A 20556-nucleotide genomic window follows, 5' to 3' on the forward strand; every position below is an offset into this window, starting at 1 on the left:
AAAAAATGGCAGAAATTTCCCTGACAGCAGCTGTTATAGGATCTAGTGCAGATTTTAAAATAGAATAGAGTTGCAGCTTGAATTCCAAAAAAACTCCAGTAAGCCATGCAAAGAGAAGTGTTTGGGAGCTGCTGGAGAAACGACTGCACTTCTGATCGAATTGGTTTATCACCAGGGTACAAAACAAGTAACCGCTGTAACATCATTATAATGAGAGTACTGAAAAGAACACAGCACAAAACAGAAAGCTTAATCTACATTTCTGCTACAAGGTGCTTGACAGAATCAGCTGTACAACCGTGAAAACCAGTGGAACAACTTGACAGAATGTGGCCCCATGAAAGCTCATTTTTTGCAGTGTGCTAACATGAGATGCAAAATAAACTGTTTAGCACCAGAGAGAGCATTTGATCAGTGAACCCCCAAAAACAGAGCTACCAAGGGGCTCTGCACTGTGCAGCCAGACATCTTCCTGTATCTATTTTATTTGAATTTATTTAATTCTCCTTCGTTTTCACGCAAGTAGTCACTTTCCTCTCTCATGCAGTATCTTTTTGAGACTGCACTCTCTTTCAGGGAATGATCAGACAAAGAGAAAAAAAATCTTTTTTACTTTGTGAAACAGCTGAGCTCCCAGATGAGACCACAAAGGAGTCGGTCCTCTACGAATGGTGATAAAGTACAGAAAGATAGTTCAGCAACCAAAGGAAAATGAAAGCAAGTAAACAGAGGAGGTAGCTACACAGACAAGTAACATGTAAAATACATTGTCAGAATAGGCAACTTAGTGATGACAGCTTTGTGCTTTTCTCCTTATCTCAAGTTTTCCTTAACTAAAGTAACTTACTGAGACTGCAGCTATAGAAGCTGCCTTCTGTCCAACAGGTTTTTCTGCACCCCAGTCTGTAAAATCAGAGCCTTTAAAGAAGACAGTTCACTCTACTGCTATCCTCAGGAAATCATCTCACTCCTAAGCAATCAGGCTCTGACCCTTAAGCCATCAACCACAGCTCTGCTGGTGAGGAATGCAGCTATAGGAGGCAGGCTTGGTACAGGCCAAAGCAGGAGGCAGCCTGACCTGCAGCATCAGAAACATACTGACTGAAGACAGTGCAGATTGACAGCAAAAACAAATTGGTTCAATAAAAATAGAAAGTAATAATTAAAAACAACAACATCCACAGGCCACCCAGCAAGGAGCAGAGGAAAAAGAATAATCCCCATGTACACAGAATAGAGAAAGAAGAAAAAGGTTGTTTAATTTTTTTAGGCTTTCAGAATAAATTTTAAGAATGACATATGGTACCACGATTTGAAATCAACTTTAGAAGCAGAGGCTGTTGGTAAAGGTGCAAAGATACCTCACTATTTGTAAATCTGCAGAGATGTTCTCCTCTATTTGCTCACCCATCCAGACACCCTGCTTTCTTAGTTTGTGAATGTGATCTCTACCCCAGGCTTCAACACATCACTGTCCTACAAAACTTCACAACCGCAGGCTGCTTTTGGGATGGGCCAGGAAACAGCCACCTGCCTAATGTCCAGCAGGCTAAAAGAAATCCAAAAGGTAACTTAGCGTAAGTATTGGCTACTGTCCATTGGAAACCAAAAATTGCAATTTAGGTAACATTTCTGAAATACATAGCTTGATATGCATTTCAAACTGGGGAAACTTACGTCCTGGAAGACCTAGGTCTCTCTGCAGGAAACAACTGTAAGTTAACCAGTTACCTATCTGCCTTCTAACTGAGGAGTACAAGAGCAGAATCTGCCTGACCTGTCAAGGAACTTGTGGTGAGGGCTCTGAGGGCTCCTAGGCTCTGTGCTGCCACTTGCCTGTCAGGCAGTCTGCCAAAGAGCCATGCAGGAAGGAAACTGGGGAGGTTTCTAACAGAAAAAACATCCCACTGGAAAATTTCTGACCCACTCTAATAATGAGCCTACTTTCAGAGTCAGGTATGATGCTGGCAGAAGGCATGGCAACCTACTGCATTTCTATTTAGTTACTGGCTTCCTGTATAAATTTCTTTCTATACAGGACACACAGCATCAACTGAAGTAATCTCTAAGTAATAAGTAATGGTCATAAATCCTTTTGAAATTCTGCACAGCAAATGACACTGCTTTTCCTGAGAATGATGACAATTGTTAATTGGTGCTATTCAGAAGGTAAAATTTTCTTTGGTAAGGTCTTTACTGCTTTAGGCAACCACATGTACTTTTGGCAGCGTCTCCAGACGAGCCTTGTTGGCAGCATTCAGTATATGCCTCGCTCGGAAAGATTGTATGAAAAAACAGCTCACTTTCCAGTCCCAATTCCAAGGTTTAGTAAACTTGGCAGGGCTGACAGCATAATCTGGCCTGACTGCAGGAATAACTGATGCCTGATAGGTAGCATCCTGCAAAACTGCCTGGGCTGCTCAGGCACATGCAGTTCCTCAACAAAAGGAGACTTTCTTAGCCTAACTGCCTGTCTACTAACAGTTCACCAGCCTACATACCGTTCGTTGTTCAGGGTCATTCTTGGAGGATCGAGGTTGGGATTCTCCATAGACTCCATTTGAGGACAGCGTAGGAAGTAATAGAGGGTGTGGAGAGCATCAGGTGACCAGGAGATGGGTTGCTGCTGCCGAGTTTGCCGAATGGGGCTCATGCCTGGGCGAATGGTGTTCAAGCACTGCATGTGGTGCATTGCCCGTGATACCAAGTCACCTGCAAAAGGAGAAAGAATACAAGAGTCTCTGTTATTCACCCACAGTCCTCTTTTAGTACTCTTTCAGCTAAATTAAATCTCTCACTGCTGAGAGAAATGCTCTTTGTGTACAAATATTCTTTTTATTTCACTAAGCTAAAAATTGCCCCCAAGATGCCACTTCTTGCAGTTTGTTCTAAGAGGAATCCAGCTTTCTTTCAAACAAAAATTTATGAGTTAGAAAATAGAAAATGAAACTCCTCTCAGACACCGTGCATCCAGAATAATAGCCTTCCAGTGATTTTTCCATCCCGCTTTAATGGTTTTCTCCTTTTCCCCACCATGCAAAAAAAGTTTCTTGCCTGCCTACAAAAACTGTTTGTATTTTTGTAAAATCATTATTGCCTGAGTTGGGAGCACAGCTTACACATGGCAAAGCCAGCATTATCAATACGAATACTTTTTTTTCTAATCTCCACAATCACTATTTTATGTTAATAGATTGTTCCCATTTCTTTCAGTTGGACTCTGAGGTTCAGGCACTTAGGGCAAATTAATGATACGTTCAGTAGAGAAGCCTCTTCTTTTAGGAGTCTGATTCTCTCCTCCCCACTCTACCTGCAGCTTCCTCCAGAACAATAAGACATGATGCAGCTATTAAGAAGCTGAACTTTATCATGCTGACTGTCACAAGCTGTACCATGAATTTGCTCCCGAGCCTTGTAAGAAGTGCACTCCAGAAGCTTTCTGAGATGCTGAGTCCTCTCAGTCTTTGAATTTGAGCCTAACTGCCTCTGTTTCAGAGTACTGGTGGACTTGAGAGGCCTTGAAGACAACATGCATTACACAGTTTCTACTAGGAAAAGCCTGAAAGGCTGCAGATTTATAAAAAGTTCACAGAGCAGAGACCCCAAGACAGCAGCTATGCAGAAACTCTTTAGTCACATAAAGCTGACATTTGTGGAATATACTTGCTTTGGGCACACCCTGTTTACTCTCCTTTTATTGTGGTACGTTACAAACAACATGAGCTTTGCAACAAAGGCTTCAGACACTACATCTTTGAGTAGTGTGACTACCATACCACTGGTCTGAACGATTACTATACATAGCTAGAGTCTATTTTTTAACTTGAGAGAATCCTCTGTTGCTTTACAGTCCCCTACGACTCTCACAGGAAATGTTACTCCATTGTGCCCTACAGTTACAATACTGGGAAAGGATGGAACTGAAATAGTTACCCCATCTCAAAGCTAGATCCTGAGAAAATGTCTTGAACTTACCCATGTGAAATAGGAATTATTCTCACCTCTGTCTGAAACACTTAGGAAGTCATTTGTTCTTTTATATCATAGCAAGACACTGAATTTGCCAATCAACCTCCAGCTGAACCCATCAAGTTCTAATGTTGCACAGGTGAGGGGGAAATCCCCACAAAGGTTCTATATGTCTGTACAACACTATTAGTGGTTCAGATCAATGCAATACTAAAAAATCTCCACTTGCAGTTATGTCAGTTGTTCATTGCATAGTACATTCAAGCTTAAGGACCCATTTCAGAATGCCAAAACCTTCTAATGTCTCTGCCTTTGCACTTCAGTAGCTCCAGACTCTTTGCACTCTAATTTTACAAGAACATCATGGACGCTCCAGCAATGGTACTAACACAGAAACCTGCACATTACAGAAGAAATGCATTTGGAATTCAAATTTTCAGCACAGAATAACGTTCCTTCTCCTTTGCACACTTACTCTCTTTATTTTTTTGGCACTGTTCAGCAAAATTAAAAAAATAAAAATAAAAATCAGCAGGCAACTGTATCAGGAGATCCATTCACTAGGTGTAATAACCAAGTTGGCCAAAGCAGGGCTGGGGGAAGAGAGAGGAAGCTGTATTCAATCATAGACCCATGCTACAAATGTTCTCTTGTGTTTCAGGATAAATAGAGGTGTGTTAAAGGAATTTGAAAACCTCAAATTAAGGCAGGTTGCAAAATAAATGGTGAAACCCACAAACTCCTTGCTGGCCCCTGACATTCATTAGCATTCATATGGTAGAAACTGAGAAAATGATGCCAGCAGAAACGTTGCAAGAGAGAAGTAGACTAGGAAAACACAAATCATTTTTGTTTACTTTAAAAGGGCTTTGTGAGTAGTCTAGGAATGGAACATTTCATTTGGTTAGCATTAAAAAAAAGTTTTGAAGAAGTTTTTGTCACTGAAGTGCTCTCAGCTTTTTTTTCCCCCTCCACTTTTTTTTTTTAATTAACCAAAAAGCTTTTCCTTGAATAACCTGCACTCTTGACATTTCCACTGCATAAAAAAATAAAAAAGAGAACCCTTTTTGCCACAAAAGGAGGTGCCACTGCTATGTTCCACAAAAGTACAAGAAAGCCTCTAGAGGTATCTAGGCAAAAGCATCCATCTTCTATTGGCACTAGCACCACTAACTACCAAGAAGCTGGAAAAGCCACATCTTATGCATCTCCAAGGTGAATTAAACATAATGAAGCCTAATGAAACAACCTGATTTTCATAAACCGCACCACAAGACAATTAAACCTTACACAACATACATAAATACTCCTCACACTGTCAACAGTGGCAACACTCCCACTGACCTCAATAGCAGAGGGACCGGCTCTCCTGCTTCATGGAAAGGAACACACACTCAGTTACAACCGAAACTTACTCAATTCAGAGATGCTTCCAACACAAGTTGCCAACAGAGACTGCTCTAAAGTTCGGAGTTCCAGCTGGGCGTAAGCATCAGCCCGTCCATCGCTGCACACAGAGCCGTCGTTGTAGGGGCTGAAGTAAGCAGGCAGAGACAGCACACCTAAGGAAGAGAGCAAGAAACAGAGCTGTTACCAGTGAACTTCTGGGAGTAGAAAAGCAAGTCTCTGTACTGATAGCAGTGATGCAGATCTCAAGCATGTTGTCACCTTCTTCAGTCAGAGGACTTGAGGTCTTTAGAACAGTTCAAACAAAATCCAGTAGTGCTATAAAGACCATTGAAATGGATGAAACAGTGCAACTGGGATCTAGGGAGCAAGGCTGGATGTTTCTATAGCTTGTAAAAACTAGAAACTGCAGTTGAGATAAAGCTACATGAAAAGCTTTAGTGAAGTCCCTCATATTGTTTATACAAAAACTCAGCTGTGCACATACAAGTTGCCTTTGAACAGCTGCATGCAGATCGCTAGATATAAGGGCCCAATTTTAAAAGGTGTAGAAGATAACCTCAAGTCCACCTGGGGTAAATGGTAGCTGTAATCTTTATAACTCTAAAAATAAAGCCATAGGCCGTGCCAGCTCTTTGAACCTGCATGCAGTTTCAAATATTCAGACTGTGGTTTCTATAAGCGTGAACCTTTGGCTTTGCCAAACTACACCCACAAGTTTCAAGGTTGACTATATTCTCTATAAATGACCCCTATATTAGAGAGAGAGATTAGAAAGGGAGTTATATTGCACACATGCCTTCACTGCACACACACTCCCTCCATTCTGAAGGATTTCATCTTCTTGCATACAAGACAGTTAATGCACAGCAACTGAATGGAACTAAGGATTTATAAGCAGTTTTGTGTAGTTGTTATTGGGACCTCATCCTACCTGGACCACGTCTGCCCTTACAACTCATTTGAATTGTTGACAAATTAGAGATTATTTAGATGAACAGGCTGGGAAGGGTAGCAATGACTGGGGATACTTAAAACAAAACTATGAGACAGCTTCATGCTAATTTGCAAGTTGTATCTCAAAGGGGCAGTCATTTTCCTTCCACCAGTCATTCTTTCTGCACTGAATCTTCAATCGAGCATGGCAAATCCGCAGCCACATTGCAAATCCGCACCCACACAGATACCCAAAATATATTGCCTACTCTGCTTTCCTTCAAAAAAAAGACCCATTAGTTGATTGGCTTTTCTTCAAATTAGTGAGCTGAACTGCTTTGCCCTGTGGCCACAGAACTGCTCTGTGTGGCACAGAGAGAAAGGGGTGACCTCTACATCTGATGGGAGGAAGGGAGCAGGGATATGTGACCATGGCAGGATGGGAGAGGGAACCCACTTCCTCTGGAGGCACCCTGCAGTGTGATCCATTGACACACAGCACGACACTGCATCCACAGTAGAGCAAAAGCTTTTTGCAGTCAACTCAGCCAGTGTTCCGGTAACACGGCGTGTTCAGTTGCAGCCATACTGCTAATTATGAATCAATCCACAACTCCAGCAACAGCATATCCTCAGCCTAAATTTCCTGTGGTTTTAGGCAAGGGGACTTATAGCTACTTCTCCCTGCACTCTTACCCTGCCGCATCCTGAACTTTGGGTATTTCAACTTTGATCCATGAGCAGCCACACCAATATATTTCAGTTTCAATCCACATTTCCTTCCCGTCTCACCTTCTGACCCCAGTTGAGTCTCAGATGTGGAGACACTTTGCTCATATTGCAGTGACCTCCTGTCACGTAGGTGCTGCGCTTGTCAAACAAAGCCCTTGCCAGCTGAACTGCAGTGTATTGGGCAAGACCTTTGTTTCTTTGTCTTGAAGTTTTCTTTTGAAACTGTATGCTGAATTGATCTCCCCTACTCTTTTCACATCCTCTTTGCATCCTGCTTGGTGGTAAAGCCAAGGTCTGCATCAAAAACTTCCTGGACAATCTGAGGATAAGGGAATGATTTATCCCGTTGTGTCTCTTCACTGTGCACCACTGTTAGTTAATGGGGAAAACTCTGCCAATGCCCTCTGTAACCTGAATAATTAGGAATTCAAGGCTTTAAGAGCTAGCAGAAGCGATGCATTCAAACTACAAGAGCTTGCTAACTACACTGTGGCCGCCTATACAGAGCCTAAGCCACTTCCTTTTCCACGTTAGAGCTATGAGAGGATGTTTTAAGACATATGGATTGGATTTATGGCAGAGGGAGAACAAAAATAGACTGATTTGTCAAAAGTTTCAAATAGAGGCATATAATTCTACAGAGGCGAAAACAGAAACTGGCAGTTACATTATTAAACCACTCAGAGCAAAAAAATGGGGTGTTATTTCCCCTGCCAGCCAGTTTCAGTTGGTTCCGCTTTCTAAAAAGGAATTTAAAGTAAAGATTTGCAGAATGATTTAGATTGGCCCAAGTGTGAAACTACACCCTCAGTTATTTGGTTATTTGTTCACCAGGTGCTGTGGCTAAGAGGAAACAGGGATGATTTATTTACTTTTGGAGAAATTGCTCATACAAGATAGTTGTGGACAAGATTTATGCTCTCACCTGCTGTTTTACTGCTGAGGAATATCCTCATTGTACCAAGGAGAAGTAAGGAAGTTACTAAGCCTCCGGCCCTGTGATGTCACCTGGGATTTTCATAGGATCGTGGTAGAGGATGAATCAGGCTCTCCTTACAGAAGGCTTCCCAAAGGCTCACCCAGTCTGACAGGTCTCGTTAGGTTCTGAGCAAGCCCAGGAAGTGGAAATTGCATCTCAGTGCTGCATTTGAGATGGACTGAGAGCAGACACTGGATAGGCAGCAAAGCAGAAACTTAATCCACAGTTATTACTGAGGAGCTTTCTGGCCCCCATCTTGCAGTGAGCTGATGATTATTTCTCTTTCCATATATTTCCACTAACTGCAGAGTTGGAAAAGCATCACAGTCATTCTTTACATCAGAAATTCAGGCACAAGAACATCTGCAGTCAAGCCTGGACTACTGGTATTATAATTAGGAACACGGCTTGTTTTTTTTTTTCCTAATTGGTATTAGAAATTATTTGATCATAGAAACAATTGCATTGCAATGCCTTCTTGTACCCCAAATGGCGGTATCAGCTCTCCTCCCACTCAAACCAAACAATTTGTAGATAAAAGATATTATGATGGTAGAGACGGTTTCTATTTATACCTGGCATTCACATTTCTGTATTTTTTATATTTGCAGCAACGCTGATCTCAATCATGGCTAACTAAATAAGGAAAACTATAATTGAAATACATCAATTAATATCTAAACACTCTTTATGTTCAAAATCATGGCAGAACTGCTGATTTACATCCTGAGATTCAAGAATGTTTTTTTCCCCCACAGAACAACAGCAGGGAACAGCACCTGATTACCATGCAGGAATGAGCCACGCAGGCACGTACACCCCCCTTCTTATATTATCTCACGTGGGCTATGTTGTGCTTTATACATTTCTCTGGCTGTGCCCTGGCATTCTGATCACAATTTTTAATTACTCAAGGTTTTAAATATAGATCTAAGCCCAAGCAAAGTTAGTGAGAGGTATTAATTTTAGCGTGGCTCAGATCAAGCCTAAAGAGCACAACGAGTTAAGAAGTCACTTCTCCAGGATGGTGTGAGGCAACACCCCGTAGCAGCCCGATTGAAAGCACGTTTGTAGTGCTGTGATGAAGGCACAGCTGGCTAACAATTTGCTTCTGATATTTCCATAGCCTTTGAAATAGCAGCTGGAAATAAAGGCATATTTATTCTACCTCAGTTAATATATGAAACCTGTTCATGGGCATTTGCTGCCAATGGTCTTAAAAGGCTTCACAACTGGGTGAAATTCCAGTTAAACAGTTCTTTAAACTGAAATTATTCTGCTTGCCCACAGATTTTGAAATTGTTGTCTGTAATCTGATGCTTTTTAGCAGCAACTGAAAATGTTTCCAAAGCCTGAGCAAGGCCCAGGGAAAAAGTCTGTTTACACCCTTGGACATCTTTCTACTTTAAGAAGTGCAGCAGCTCTGCTGAGAGCTTTGGTTGTAACATGGCAGCTCATGAGATGACCGGGGCTGCACACAGTGTTGCTTGGTTTCCTTGAGTTGGGCAATTGGTCCAACCCTCAAGCAAGGAACTTTTGGTAAGGCGCCCTGTGTCAAGCCCGATGCTCTCTGGTGATTAAAGAGGCTGGCATCAACTTCTGCTCTTTTGATATCAAAATACAAAGAAATGCAAACACTTCATGCTGTTCACAAGTTACGTTCACAAAAAAGAACTATCCATCACTTTTACCTTGCTGTAATCATTTTCTCTGTGCTTTCTCTACTTTAATCTAAATCCTTCATGCTGGGACACAACTTCCTAAAGATTAACATGTCAGCTGTTTGAGGACTTTCAAACACTTGCAAGATGTCTGGAGGTTAAGATGGGGCCACTCAAAGTGGCAAAGGGCCAATGAGGCTTGTCTGGAAAGCACTCCAATTCTGCTGTCTGGGATTCCTCACGGAAATTGCCCAGGGTACAAACTCCATTATTTCAGAGGTGCACAACTTAAGATCCTGGGAGCTGGCTGTATTCATGACAGCTTAGGCAAAGAATCAGAAATATAATTAGGATGGAGCTCACACTGCAAACTACCAAGCCAGAAAAGTACACATTTTTTTCCCCTATGATAAACATAATAGAGCCTATGAGACAATACAATGTGCATTGATTTTTCCCTTTGGCCAGAACAGAAGTGAGTTCTACGGGCAAGCATTCTCTTTGTGAATTGTGTGTGCACTGCATCTAACAGCGGGGATCTTTACTGAATGCTACCACAATGCAAACGAGAACAGGAGACACATTTCTATTTGACAAAACCAATTAGAAATGAAAGCCATTGGAACATTTGCGTTCCTCTTTAAAGCTTACAGATTGTTTCTAAATGCCCCTAATGCGTAAGTCACATACATGAAGTCAGAACTCCTGTCAATATGAGCAGAAGTGCTGTGCCACAGAAGTGTCTTAGGAACTTACATACAAGGAAAAAAATATGGCCTCAGTTTTCAGCACCAACATATTTCTGCAACATTTGGCTCGCGATAAATTCTGTAAGAAACATTCTCAGAGGTGACAATGATAGCTGCTCCCAGTGAGCTGAGCTGTGATGTGGAATTTTGAAGGCAGACAGCAATGACCTGACTACGCTGAACAGCCAAATCTCACTCATTTCAATGCACCCAGTAAAAATCTCACCCAACTGCAACTGCAGTTCCCACATTGGAATTTGGCCGTGACACCAGGATGGCTGTCACCTTGCACAAAGTCCTATCATTCTTCATGGCAAGCAGCATTCAAGGCTTTTCTTCAGTTTTTTGTTTCCCATTTTACCAAGCAACAAAATGCCATGCAGTTTCCGCTTGCCAATCAACTCAGTACAGACCTAGAGCACACAGTACCACCTAGAGTTAATGCCAATTCCTGATACTCTGTGTTTTCCCTTTGCCAAACCACTATCACACACTGCTATGATCAACCCTTATTTTATGAAATAAGACAGGCTTACTCTAGAAACTAAACAAACAAACAAAAAACTTGAAATAACAGGCAAAGTGTTCCTGGTATAGCATACTGAAATCTAAACACATCAGGCTATATAATCAAGTACAGTCATGCTACAGATTGTGAGAAAGACTTGTGATCAGGAAACAATACAATATAATTGCTAACATATAGGAAAATAATATGCTGCTATAAAGCAGGCAGGAAACCCTTTCAGTTTGTCTCTGTCAGCAGTACGAAAAATCAAACACAGTACCCTGTATCTGCATACACACTACACAGCAATACTGAATTGAAAACAGGAGAAGCAGCAAAGGAATAGAAAACTTCCAAACACAGAAAGAAGATTTTTAAGTATTCTGCAACTGCTGAGCTGAATCTCCCCGCTGAAGAGTTGCTGTCCTAATTGCACAGTTCTGGATGGATCCAAGGGATTCATTCACATAGCCCTTACCACAAGTTCCCTGGTCTTGGTCTAACTGCCTGGAAGGACAACGTCCCCTTCAAGTCAATTTTTCCATGTCCTTATTCACAAATACAACTAGACATAATTATCAGTTTACCTTGAAGGAAATCTCAGAGTTGTGATGCCATCTGTGAGGACCAGGACTTCAGGTGCACCGTGGCATACCAAGTCATGGAATGAGACTGCCCCAGCTGCCCCATATGCCCAGAATACACAGCATGAGCCCAGCCGGCAGCAAGCAGTTAAGAGGTGAAAACAAAAGCTTACGTACTGGGCAGAAGCACATACAGAAACTTGTACAACACCCTCACACAGTCATTGGGCTTGAAACACAAACATGCCCACTCACTGTTTGCCTGGACTTCAGGACTGTTACTACCAGAGATGCACTGTCTCAAAGCATATGCTCTGGTCCCTGCTGTCCTCAGTGTCAGCAGGCACTACTTGACTGAAGTACCAAAACATCCCAAAGCAGAGTTTTAAAGCACCCTCACAAGCTACCAGCCCTTTGCTGGAGCCTAGGGCACTGCAGTACGTCGTGTTCCAAAAGCAGGTCAGAGCAGTGGAGTTCCCAGTACTACAAGAGCTAGGGAATCTCCCCTCTGTACACACCACCAGAGGAAGAGCAAAAGACTATTACTGCAGTTACTACAAATCTTTAAATGTTTCCTTTCTCCTAAGTAACTGTGTATTCACAACCACACCGACAAACATGATGCACACCTGCCTCATTTTTGCTAGGAAAATGATGGAATTTGGCTGAACGCCAGAGTGGAGAAGATAGGAAGTATCTATAAGAGCAACCACATTTGAATTCATCTGTGACAGACAGGACTGAAAATGAATATAGATGTAGGAGAAAGGCCTGGGTTTAGTACTGAGTCAGTACTTATTGAGTCATTAATCCCACTTCCATATCCCTGTGGTCTTCTGGACAACCACTAGCCTGGCTTGGACTCAAGTGCTTAATTGAACATGAGCTCAAGGGAATATGTCCCGGGTTTATATTGTAATGACTGCCAAAAAACATTACAATTTTTATCGTTAGCAGCAGCAGCATACTTTGCAAGATAAAAGGTATCAGTGGTTTTATAAGCTGGTGATTATCCTAATTTCCATTTCTTCAATGGGGAAACAGAGACAAAAGGAGGAGAAGCAACTTTCAAGGCTCATGCATCAGAACACCAAGTCTTTGCAGAAAGTTCAAATCACCCAGTTCAGAAACTCTTCGGCATTAGACCTTTCCTGCATGAAACTGGCCAACACTGAGCCAAAGAAGAAATACAAAACTAGAATGCTGTGCCAAAAAATGAGCACAGTCCAACAGGCAGAGAAGCCTTACCATTAACTGGCTGTGTAAACTCCAACCAACCAATTTACTCAGTGTCCTAGTTCACTTTTCTGTAAAATGGGGATATCGCTTTATTCCTGTTAAGGGCACTCTGACAGAACAACTTTACTCCTTTATGCTATTTAACAACAGCATCCCCATTTCCTGTAGTGTCAATAGGACTTTTTTTTTTTTTTTGTCCCTTAGCAACAGTATGTCTTTCATTTATGTAGCCCTTTTTACCTTCAACAATCCCACAGTGCTGAGACACAACAGCTACTGAGATGAAAGAACACAGTATTATGGCAATGTGTAATTCCACATCAATGGGGCTCATGATACAAGAAGAAAAGCTTTATCCAGATGATGGGGGTAAGAAAGGCAAAATAGATTCTAACCTAATAGAGATTTTGGTGTGGATACAATGGTGGGACAGTTATTCTGACAAACGTGGCAAAAAATGTTGTATGAATATACCAAACGTAGAAACAACAAAGATATATAAATATTTATATACATAATGGCATCTCCTCAAACACTTAATCCTTTAGTATCATTACTATGGGGATTAACGAGAAGAATTTACTATCGCTTCCTCAATCACCTTGGAATTCCTTAGATGTCTCCAATTTAGTTTCTTCTGCCATAAAAACAGCTTCACTTGGATTAACCAGGAGGAATGTAGCTTATGCCTAATAAAACTGCAGGCACTAGCTACTGCCCCAATATCCTCTTACAATACTCCCTTCTAAACCACTCCTTATTGTTCACTGTCCTTCCTGAAATATGGTCTTTGAATCATGCCCAGTTCTCCAGATGTGGTCTGACTAAGCTCTTTGTACATGCCATAATGACCCCTCTTTATTTGCCTTCAATTCTTCTATTTATACATCCCATGATCTGTATGCTTGCCAAATACAAGGAAGATAGTAAAATTACATCCTCTGTCACTCCCAGTTCCTTTTCTCAGGAAAGATCTAGATAGATAATCTGACGAGGACAGTCCTCCAGAATAACCCTTCCCAGTCTATCTACTACTGGCACCAAGCACTCCTTCTAGCAGGAGGATGCTTTCTCCAGAGCAGAGCACAGGGCAGATGTCAGCGTCCCAGGAGCAGAATGAAGCTCTGTGCTGTGTGAGCAGGGCACACTGCATGTGCCCAGGCCATGGTAGGCCTCCCCAGGCAGGGTGGTGACACGGAGGCCCTGGTACTCCACCAGCCCACATGGCACCGCACAGGGTCATCTTTTGGAAGTATGACCCTACATGGCCCCTGCCCATAAACTTCTTTGTACAAGTAAGCCAATGGCCCGATGAAAGTCTACCTCCATTAGACCCTCCTGGCTGTAGTAAACATGTCATTAAAATAAAATTCTAGGTACTGTGGTTACTTACTAATAAACAACCAGACTGCAATTATATGAGTCAGTGACTTAAAAATATCAGAGACACTTATTCTATGTGCATTTTAAAGAAGCCGTGAGGAAACATTAACCCAACAGTAAGCGAACTACTTCTCTAAAGGACAGGACTTTTTATGTGAGTCAAGAGTTGTCTCCGTCAGCTGTCAGTAACAGAAGTCCTCTGATGCACATCTGAGCAGTTTTGACTTTTGCCAGGCTGAAACAGGCTTCTGCCACTCAATTCTACATTGACATTGGACCTAAGCAGAACACAGCCCAGTCCTAAGACCGTAAAAGTCTGGTGTCCAGAGGGCATGGGTCTGGAGTCCTGCTCACATACACACTGTGCTTGTAGTTGATAATGATTCAGGGTGTGACTCACTGAGCAGACAACACAAAACTTAGGGTGAGTATCCTTGCTAGTTTGCAACAAAGTAGACTGGAAAGAGCAGATTTCCTACCTCATCTTCAACGCTGTCATCAGCACAGCTACAATAAATTACAGGTCACACCAGCGTTAACTCGCATGAATCATTTTGCCATTTTTACCCCAATTTCTTTAATCAGTTTTGCCTCAACATTAGCTTTGGTCAGCCTAAGCTTTTAGAACGAGTTTAAACACAGATCTCCACCACATGGATAACAATTTTTGTGTTTGACGTGTGCCATTAGACAGGGCTTATTTTCTAAGAGTGTTTTAGTAGTGTTAGCAGAATTTTGCACTACAGACCAACAGCAGAAGTGCAGTTGAGGAATTCCACTTATTCACCAGCTGCTGAATTTTCTTCTCTATCTTTGCAAGACTGTTTCACACATTGTCTACAATACTGAAGTACCAGCTCCTACCATCCACATTCATGCCTGCCTTTCTTCAATGCTGTATCCCACTTGCTCCAGCTTCTAGCACCTGTTCTACTCTCTATTTTGCAGCCTGTATCCTTCTTTCTTGCTCATTCATCGTCTACTCATCATCACCATGTTTGCAGTTTTCTACAGCTCAGCACCAATTACAAACAAGGGTAGATACAAAACCTTTTTTTGAAAGCACTCTTTGGGGTAGCAACAACATAAGAATTTGGCAACTGTTTTAAAGCCCACAGGAAAAAAAAGGGGGGGGAAAGAATATCTGCACTACAAGGCCCTGTCCTGTATCTCACATTGTATTAATGCCAAATGCATTTCAAAGTCTCTTGGTTGCAGCCATTTATAGTTTGTATAAAAAGCATAACTTGTACACTTCCATTAGAGCCCTAAATATAACTGCCCCAAGCAAGTATTCACTTTCCAAACAGTACCTCTTTGAATTTTGTTTTCAACAGAATGCTGTTGCCATTATATTATTTATAGAAATTTACATTAAGATCTTGGTTAGGAAACCGCTCAGAGTAATGGATCCCCAGCATTGTTTCAGAACTCGAAATAGCTCTGAAGAAAAGCAGGTTGCCTGTGTTTTTATTATAGAACAGCATCTCTTTTTTTTGCATAAGCATAAATAGCAGCACTGTTTACAGCTCTCAGATGGGGTGGGCGTGGCTCCCTAAAGAATCTCAAAACACTGCCACATGTTCCCTTTTTCTTTTAAACATGGCATCCGTGTAGAGGATGGAATTGAGAATCTCCACGTTCTAATGTTTTTAAATAAGGAGAATGCATTTTTATATCTTTATTACACACATGCACCGTATCTGTAACAGATTCAGCCATGTACAAATTCATTTTGCCGGTGTGCTATCTTCCCACAGCTTCTTGCACACAGTCATTCCCATTACACCATTTTACACCATGCAGCATCCAACAAAGTCACACTCAGTAACAGGGAAAAGAATCAGGCCATTGCCAGCAATTATTTTCTTGACACTTGGAACAAAATGATTTGTAGAGGTGACCAACCTCCTTCAGATAAGATGATAACAAAGAGGAAAAACTGCCTTATTGCAGAAGCAAAAGGGGAAGTATTTTTTAGCAGAAGACAGGTTCTCATTACTTAACACAACTGCATTCATAGGAGGACACCGACTGTGCCCCCAGAAGCAGTAACACCGAACAGCTCTCACAGTGAGTGCACGTGTGCCACAACAGCTCTGGTAAGAGCGCCGCCAGCATTCCCAATAAAGTGGTTGTTCTCACAGACAGGAAAAAAAAAAAATCAGTTATTTCTATGAGGGAGAGAGAGCCAAAATCATTTTCTTTAAGCACTGTGGAATCCCTGCTGGTAGCTGCAAAATGAAGTGGCATTTCTTGTGCTTTTTCCACAAGAGCAGCTGAGTCCCATGCCCATCGCTGCTGGCAAAATCTGAGGGATCCACAGGGTAGGAGGCAACCTCCGGAGTGCCTACAAGCTTATCTGAGACTGTGAAGCCCATTCTTCTACATACTTTGCAAAATCAGAAAAACCCAATTAATCTTATGAGTATTCTTGAATTATCCTGTAAGATAAGATAGCTTGCTTACAGTCAAATGCAGAATCAGAAGAATCTGCTTAATAGGGATGACCTGAGGAAGGACACAAACTGGCTGCTACCAAAAAAGCAAGCAGATATGCTCCGTTCTGCAGAGCTCTTTCCTTTTCCAGTTGGCGTAGGTGCTCCAACAATGAACAGAGATGCTCCTAAATTCCTGTGGAGACATTCTATGACAGTGTCTGGCATACAGATTACAGAGATCCTACAATTCTTAGGCAAGTAATACAAAAAACTACATCTCAGAAGAAGATACTTAGATAATCTCACTGACAAAACAATATCACTGTCTATAAAGCTTCTATACTCATCGGACCATAAGATAAAATTGACATTTTTCATTTTGTTGGTTCTCTGCTGAAGCTAGGCTATACTGCTCCACAATGCAATTCTCTCTCAGACAGCAACCTGCAGCATCTCTACTGCTGTGTAGCAGAGGTGTGCAGCATGGAAATACTTGAAAAGCAAAGGTCCATACCACATAAATAATCCCATGCTACATAAGTAAGCACTTTTTGGATCCAGCTGTTTATATGCAAGCACTATATTCTACTAACATTAATAGCTTTGACTATCGCCAAGAAAAATGTCTTAGAATGCTTTTTAAACTTGTCATGGAGGAAAGCAAAAGCTACAACTGTGAGAGATGAATGTGTGGGGAGGCTCAGCTTCCAAAGAATGTTCTCCTCAGATGGCACTCGGCTCTTTTCACCAAATTAGTAAAGCACCAATTTGAGTAAGAGACTGTTCTTTTAAAACAGGAGAAGCTAGAAAAAGCTATAACTGTACTCCACTGTCATTTCATTTAGGGAACTCGAAAATGCAGAATGAGTAAAGGACAGAATAGAATAAAGAACACATCTCTTGGCCCCAAAACCTTGGTGCTATGCAGTGTATGTGGAGTTGACATTTTTGAGTCTCATCCCTTCCAAAGCAGAAATAAAACAGAGATGGGTAAAGAAATGGAATGCAAAGGAAACTCGAAGAGGCTGAGAACAGACACAAGGAAGAAGAGTAGTGGGAAAGGAACTGAGAAAAAAAACAAACAGACCATCCCTTGATGAAAGAATTGGTGCAAGAATGGGAGAGCACTGAAAACAGTTCAATATCGAAGAGCCACTGCTTTCTTAGCATATATCTCATTTTTTTTTTCCCTAAGTTTTTCAGGATCTTGCACAACTTAAAATGCTCTCTTAACCTTTAACCATCAGTATCATTTGATTCCTTTCCCCTCACATCACTCCCTGAAAAGTGACATAAAAAATAAACGGTGATATAGCAGAGTTTGGACTTCTGAGTCTTAATACTGATGGAATCTGATAACCACTGAAGCTGTCTGGGCAAATTTATTCAGTTTCCAGATGCACCTCTTGTGGGCTAATTTCAAGATCAGCTTAAGATGACACAGAGATAAAGAAATCAATTTTTGATATTCTGCTTTGGACTCTGAATATACCTGGGTTTTTTGTAGCTTTATTTATTTATTTATTTACTGTTTTACAGTTCAGGGCAAAATAATTAGCCAAACACTAACAGAAAAATGCTACAATCTCCTTACTACCTATTTTCTTCGACATTCTTGTCACCTTTCTGCCCTATTCTTGCTAATAAATCACTGATGTACTGTTACGGCCCTCCAGGCCTGACCACTGCTGCTTCATCTCAGTGGGAGCCAAATGATGATTGAGATGCCAATATATTAGGCTGCCCAGATTCAAAGAAGGATAAGGAACAAAGCATTTGTGCGGAGCAAAGATGAATTAATATAAATCAAGTGCTGAGCTATTTTCTGTGATGGATTAGCACCTTTCTTTGACCTAATAAAGTCAAGAGGTCTCTGTGCTGACAGCAACTAATGTGCAAATATCTGTGCTCAGTTAAGCCAGGAGGAATGCTGATCTGCTGCTCACTGTTACTCTATCTGTATGCTGCTGGGTGTCTCACTCAGGTGTAAGCATGTAGTCTCCTACAAAAAAAAAACAACTGGTAAACACAGAGAAAAAATAAATCTGTGAGAGTCAAATCCAAAGGTCTACTTCTTTTCAAATATGCAGCATCCAGAATTGCATTATGTAGTGCTTAAAAACCATTATTGAACTGACAGGTGGGAAAAGCTGCAGCTTTCAGAAACAGAAAATACATCAAAGTCTTGCTGCTATCATAGGTTCTACTATTCTCATTTCCAAGATACAAGAGTCGTCCAAAATTGTCAAGAGCAGAAAAGAGCCACACTTCCCTTATGTTTGTCTATGCAACATGAGCCTCTGTGTTATGTCTTGGATGAGGTGCCTGGACACTGGAGTCAGTAAAAACAAGCTTTTTACCCCTCAGCTGTTCTCACAGCCAAGTCAGGATCTGCAGTACAAACAAACAGCATGGGAGACTCACATCACAGCTCTCACATCAACCTACCCCAAAGGTAGCTGGCACTCATATAACCTATCTTTGTCTGGAGACTGGATCACCTTTCACCCTCTCTGAAGAGCTGACCCGATGAAAGATCATTGTTATAACATCCTTCAGGCCAGATTGCATCCATGTGTCTCTGCATTACTCATTCCATGCAGACTGCCACAAATAAAAGGTAGCATCTCAAAGACAGCCACGGCATTAAAAATGAGCCGAAGGCTTGGTACTCTCATTACCACCTACACTGTTTTAAACTTCCATTGAACTATCTCCAGTAATGGAGCTACAGTGCTCTCTCTCCTGACCCTGAGCTTTGTGTTCCTGCCATCCGCTTTTGTCGGAATTGGCATTAGTAGAGTTGTTTCACAAGATGCTTCAAGAAACACAAGGATGTCTCTCTTGTTATCCCCCCTCTCTCAGGAGGCTTAGCTTTAGTCACATCAATGCCCTGAATCGATACGGGCACTGTATAAACACACAAATGCCAGAGCAGGCCTAACAGAGGCAATGGGAACACACGTTGGGGGCAAAAAGGGATAGGTGAGACAGAAGCAACCCCAATTTAGTTTGTCTTCAGCTGCTGTGAATTCACATCCCTGTACTGCCACGACATCTTGCAGAAGCAATATAAACTGCCAAAATACAGAAAAACAATCAGGGTCCTTTAAATTTATTGGGTTTTGGTTTTGGAAAAAAAATAATAGGAAAATTTACTTCTAGAAAATAGTAGAAAACTTATCCACAGTTCAGGCAGTCTGAGTCAAATTGAATTTGCCAAGTACAAGAAGTTGTTTGTAACAAAAGAAACAGAGAACTAGAAATAGTTCCAGAAAATTTATTATGATCCACCTGACTGCAGCCAAAACGTTACATCAGCCCAGATAGCCTGAGAACTGGAACAATATTACTCTCCAATTAGCAAGTTGCTTGGTATACCAGGCAGGGAGAAATGGTTTTGCATGAGGTCTGGGTTCCCTCCCTAGCTCTGCTATGGTCCATGGGCAAGCCTGCCTCAACTTACTGTCTGTAGCCAGCAAGAGACATTTTTCTCTTTACTCCTTAGTTATTTACTTATTTATTTTAAAAGGTCTTAAAAGATCCAGGACAATAGTATATCTTGCTACCACTTTCAGAATTTTATCCTATTCAGGGTTCCCACTTTAACTTGCAGTGACCACTTATAACCCCAATTTGCTCCCCTAAGCAACGAACATCACGGTTGCCTGCGAAAGGCAACACAACATTCAGACAAAATAACATCAAAACAAAAATATTGTGCTGAACTAATTACAATATAACAAGAGCTGATGCAATAATGCTCTTCCCCTGTCAATCAAATTAAAGCATGCATGTTCCTGATTTAAGCTACAGGGTGATTTCTCTCATTTAGCACAGTTGATAGATTACCTATTTTATGAGAGCCTAAATTGCCAAGAATCATAAACTCTCTGAAGGAGCTGCTATGAGATCATTCATTCTATAGCGCCTTTACAGATACTTTTTATCTTGAAGTATCTAAACAC

The 20556-nt window shown here is 41.4% G+C and overlaps 1 protein-coding gene across 1 annotated transcript in view; it reads right to left on the reverse strand.

The window, feature by feature from the left end:
• ABTB2 (ankyrin repeat and BTB domain containing 2) overlaps positions 1-20556 on the reverse strand; it is a 128510-nt gene that overhangs the window by 40972 nt on the left and 66982 nt on the right. Inside the window, exons 2-3 of the mRNA XM_040701801.2 lie at positions 5385-5531; positions 2502-2712 (exon numbers count right to left, since the gene is read on the reverse strand). Of these exons, the coding sequence (XP_040557735.1) occupies positions 2502-2712; positions 5385-5531 (358 nt within the window). The remainder of the gene's footprint in view (positions 1-2501; positions 2713-5384; positions 5532-20556) is intronic.

This window comes from Gallus gallus, chromosome 5, assembly GCF_016699485.2.
Source record: "Gallus gallus isolate bGalGal1 chromosome 5, bGalGal1.mat.broiler.GRCg7b, whole genome shotgun sequence".
In the NCBI taxonomy this organism is placed as follows: Eukaryota; Metazoa; Chordata; class Aves; order Galliformes; family Phasianidae; genus Gallus; species Gallus gallus.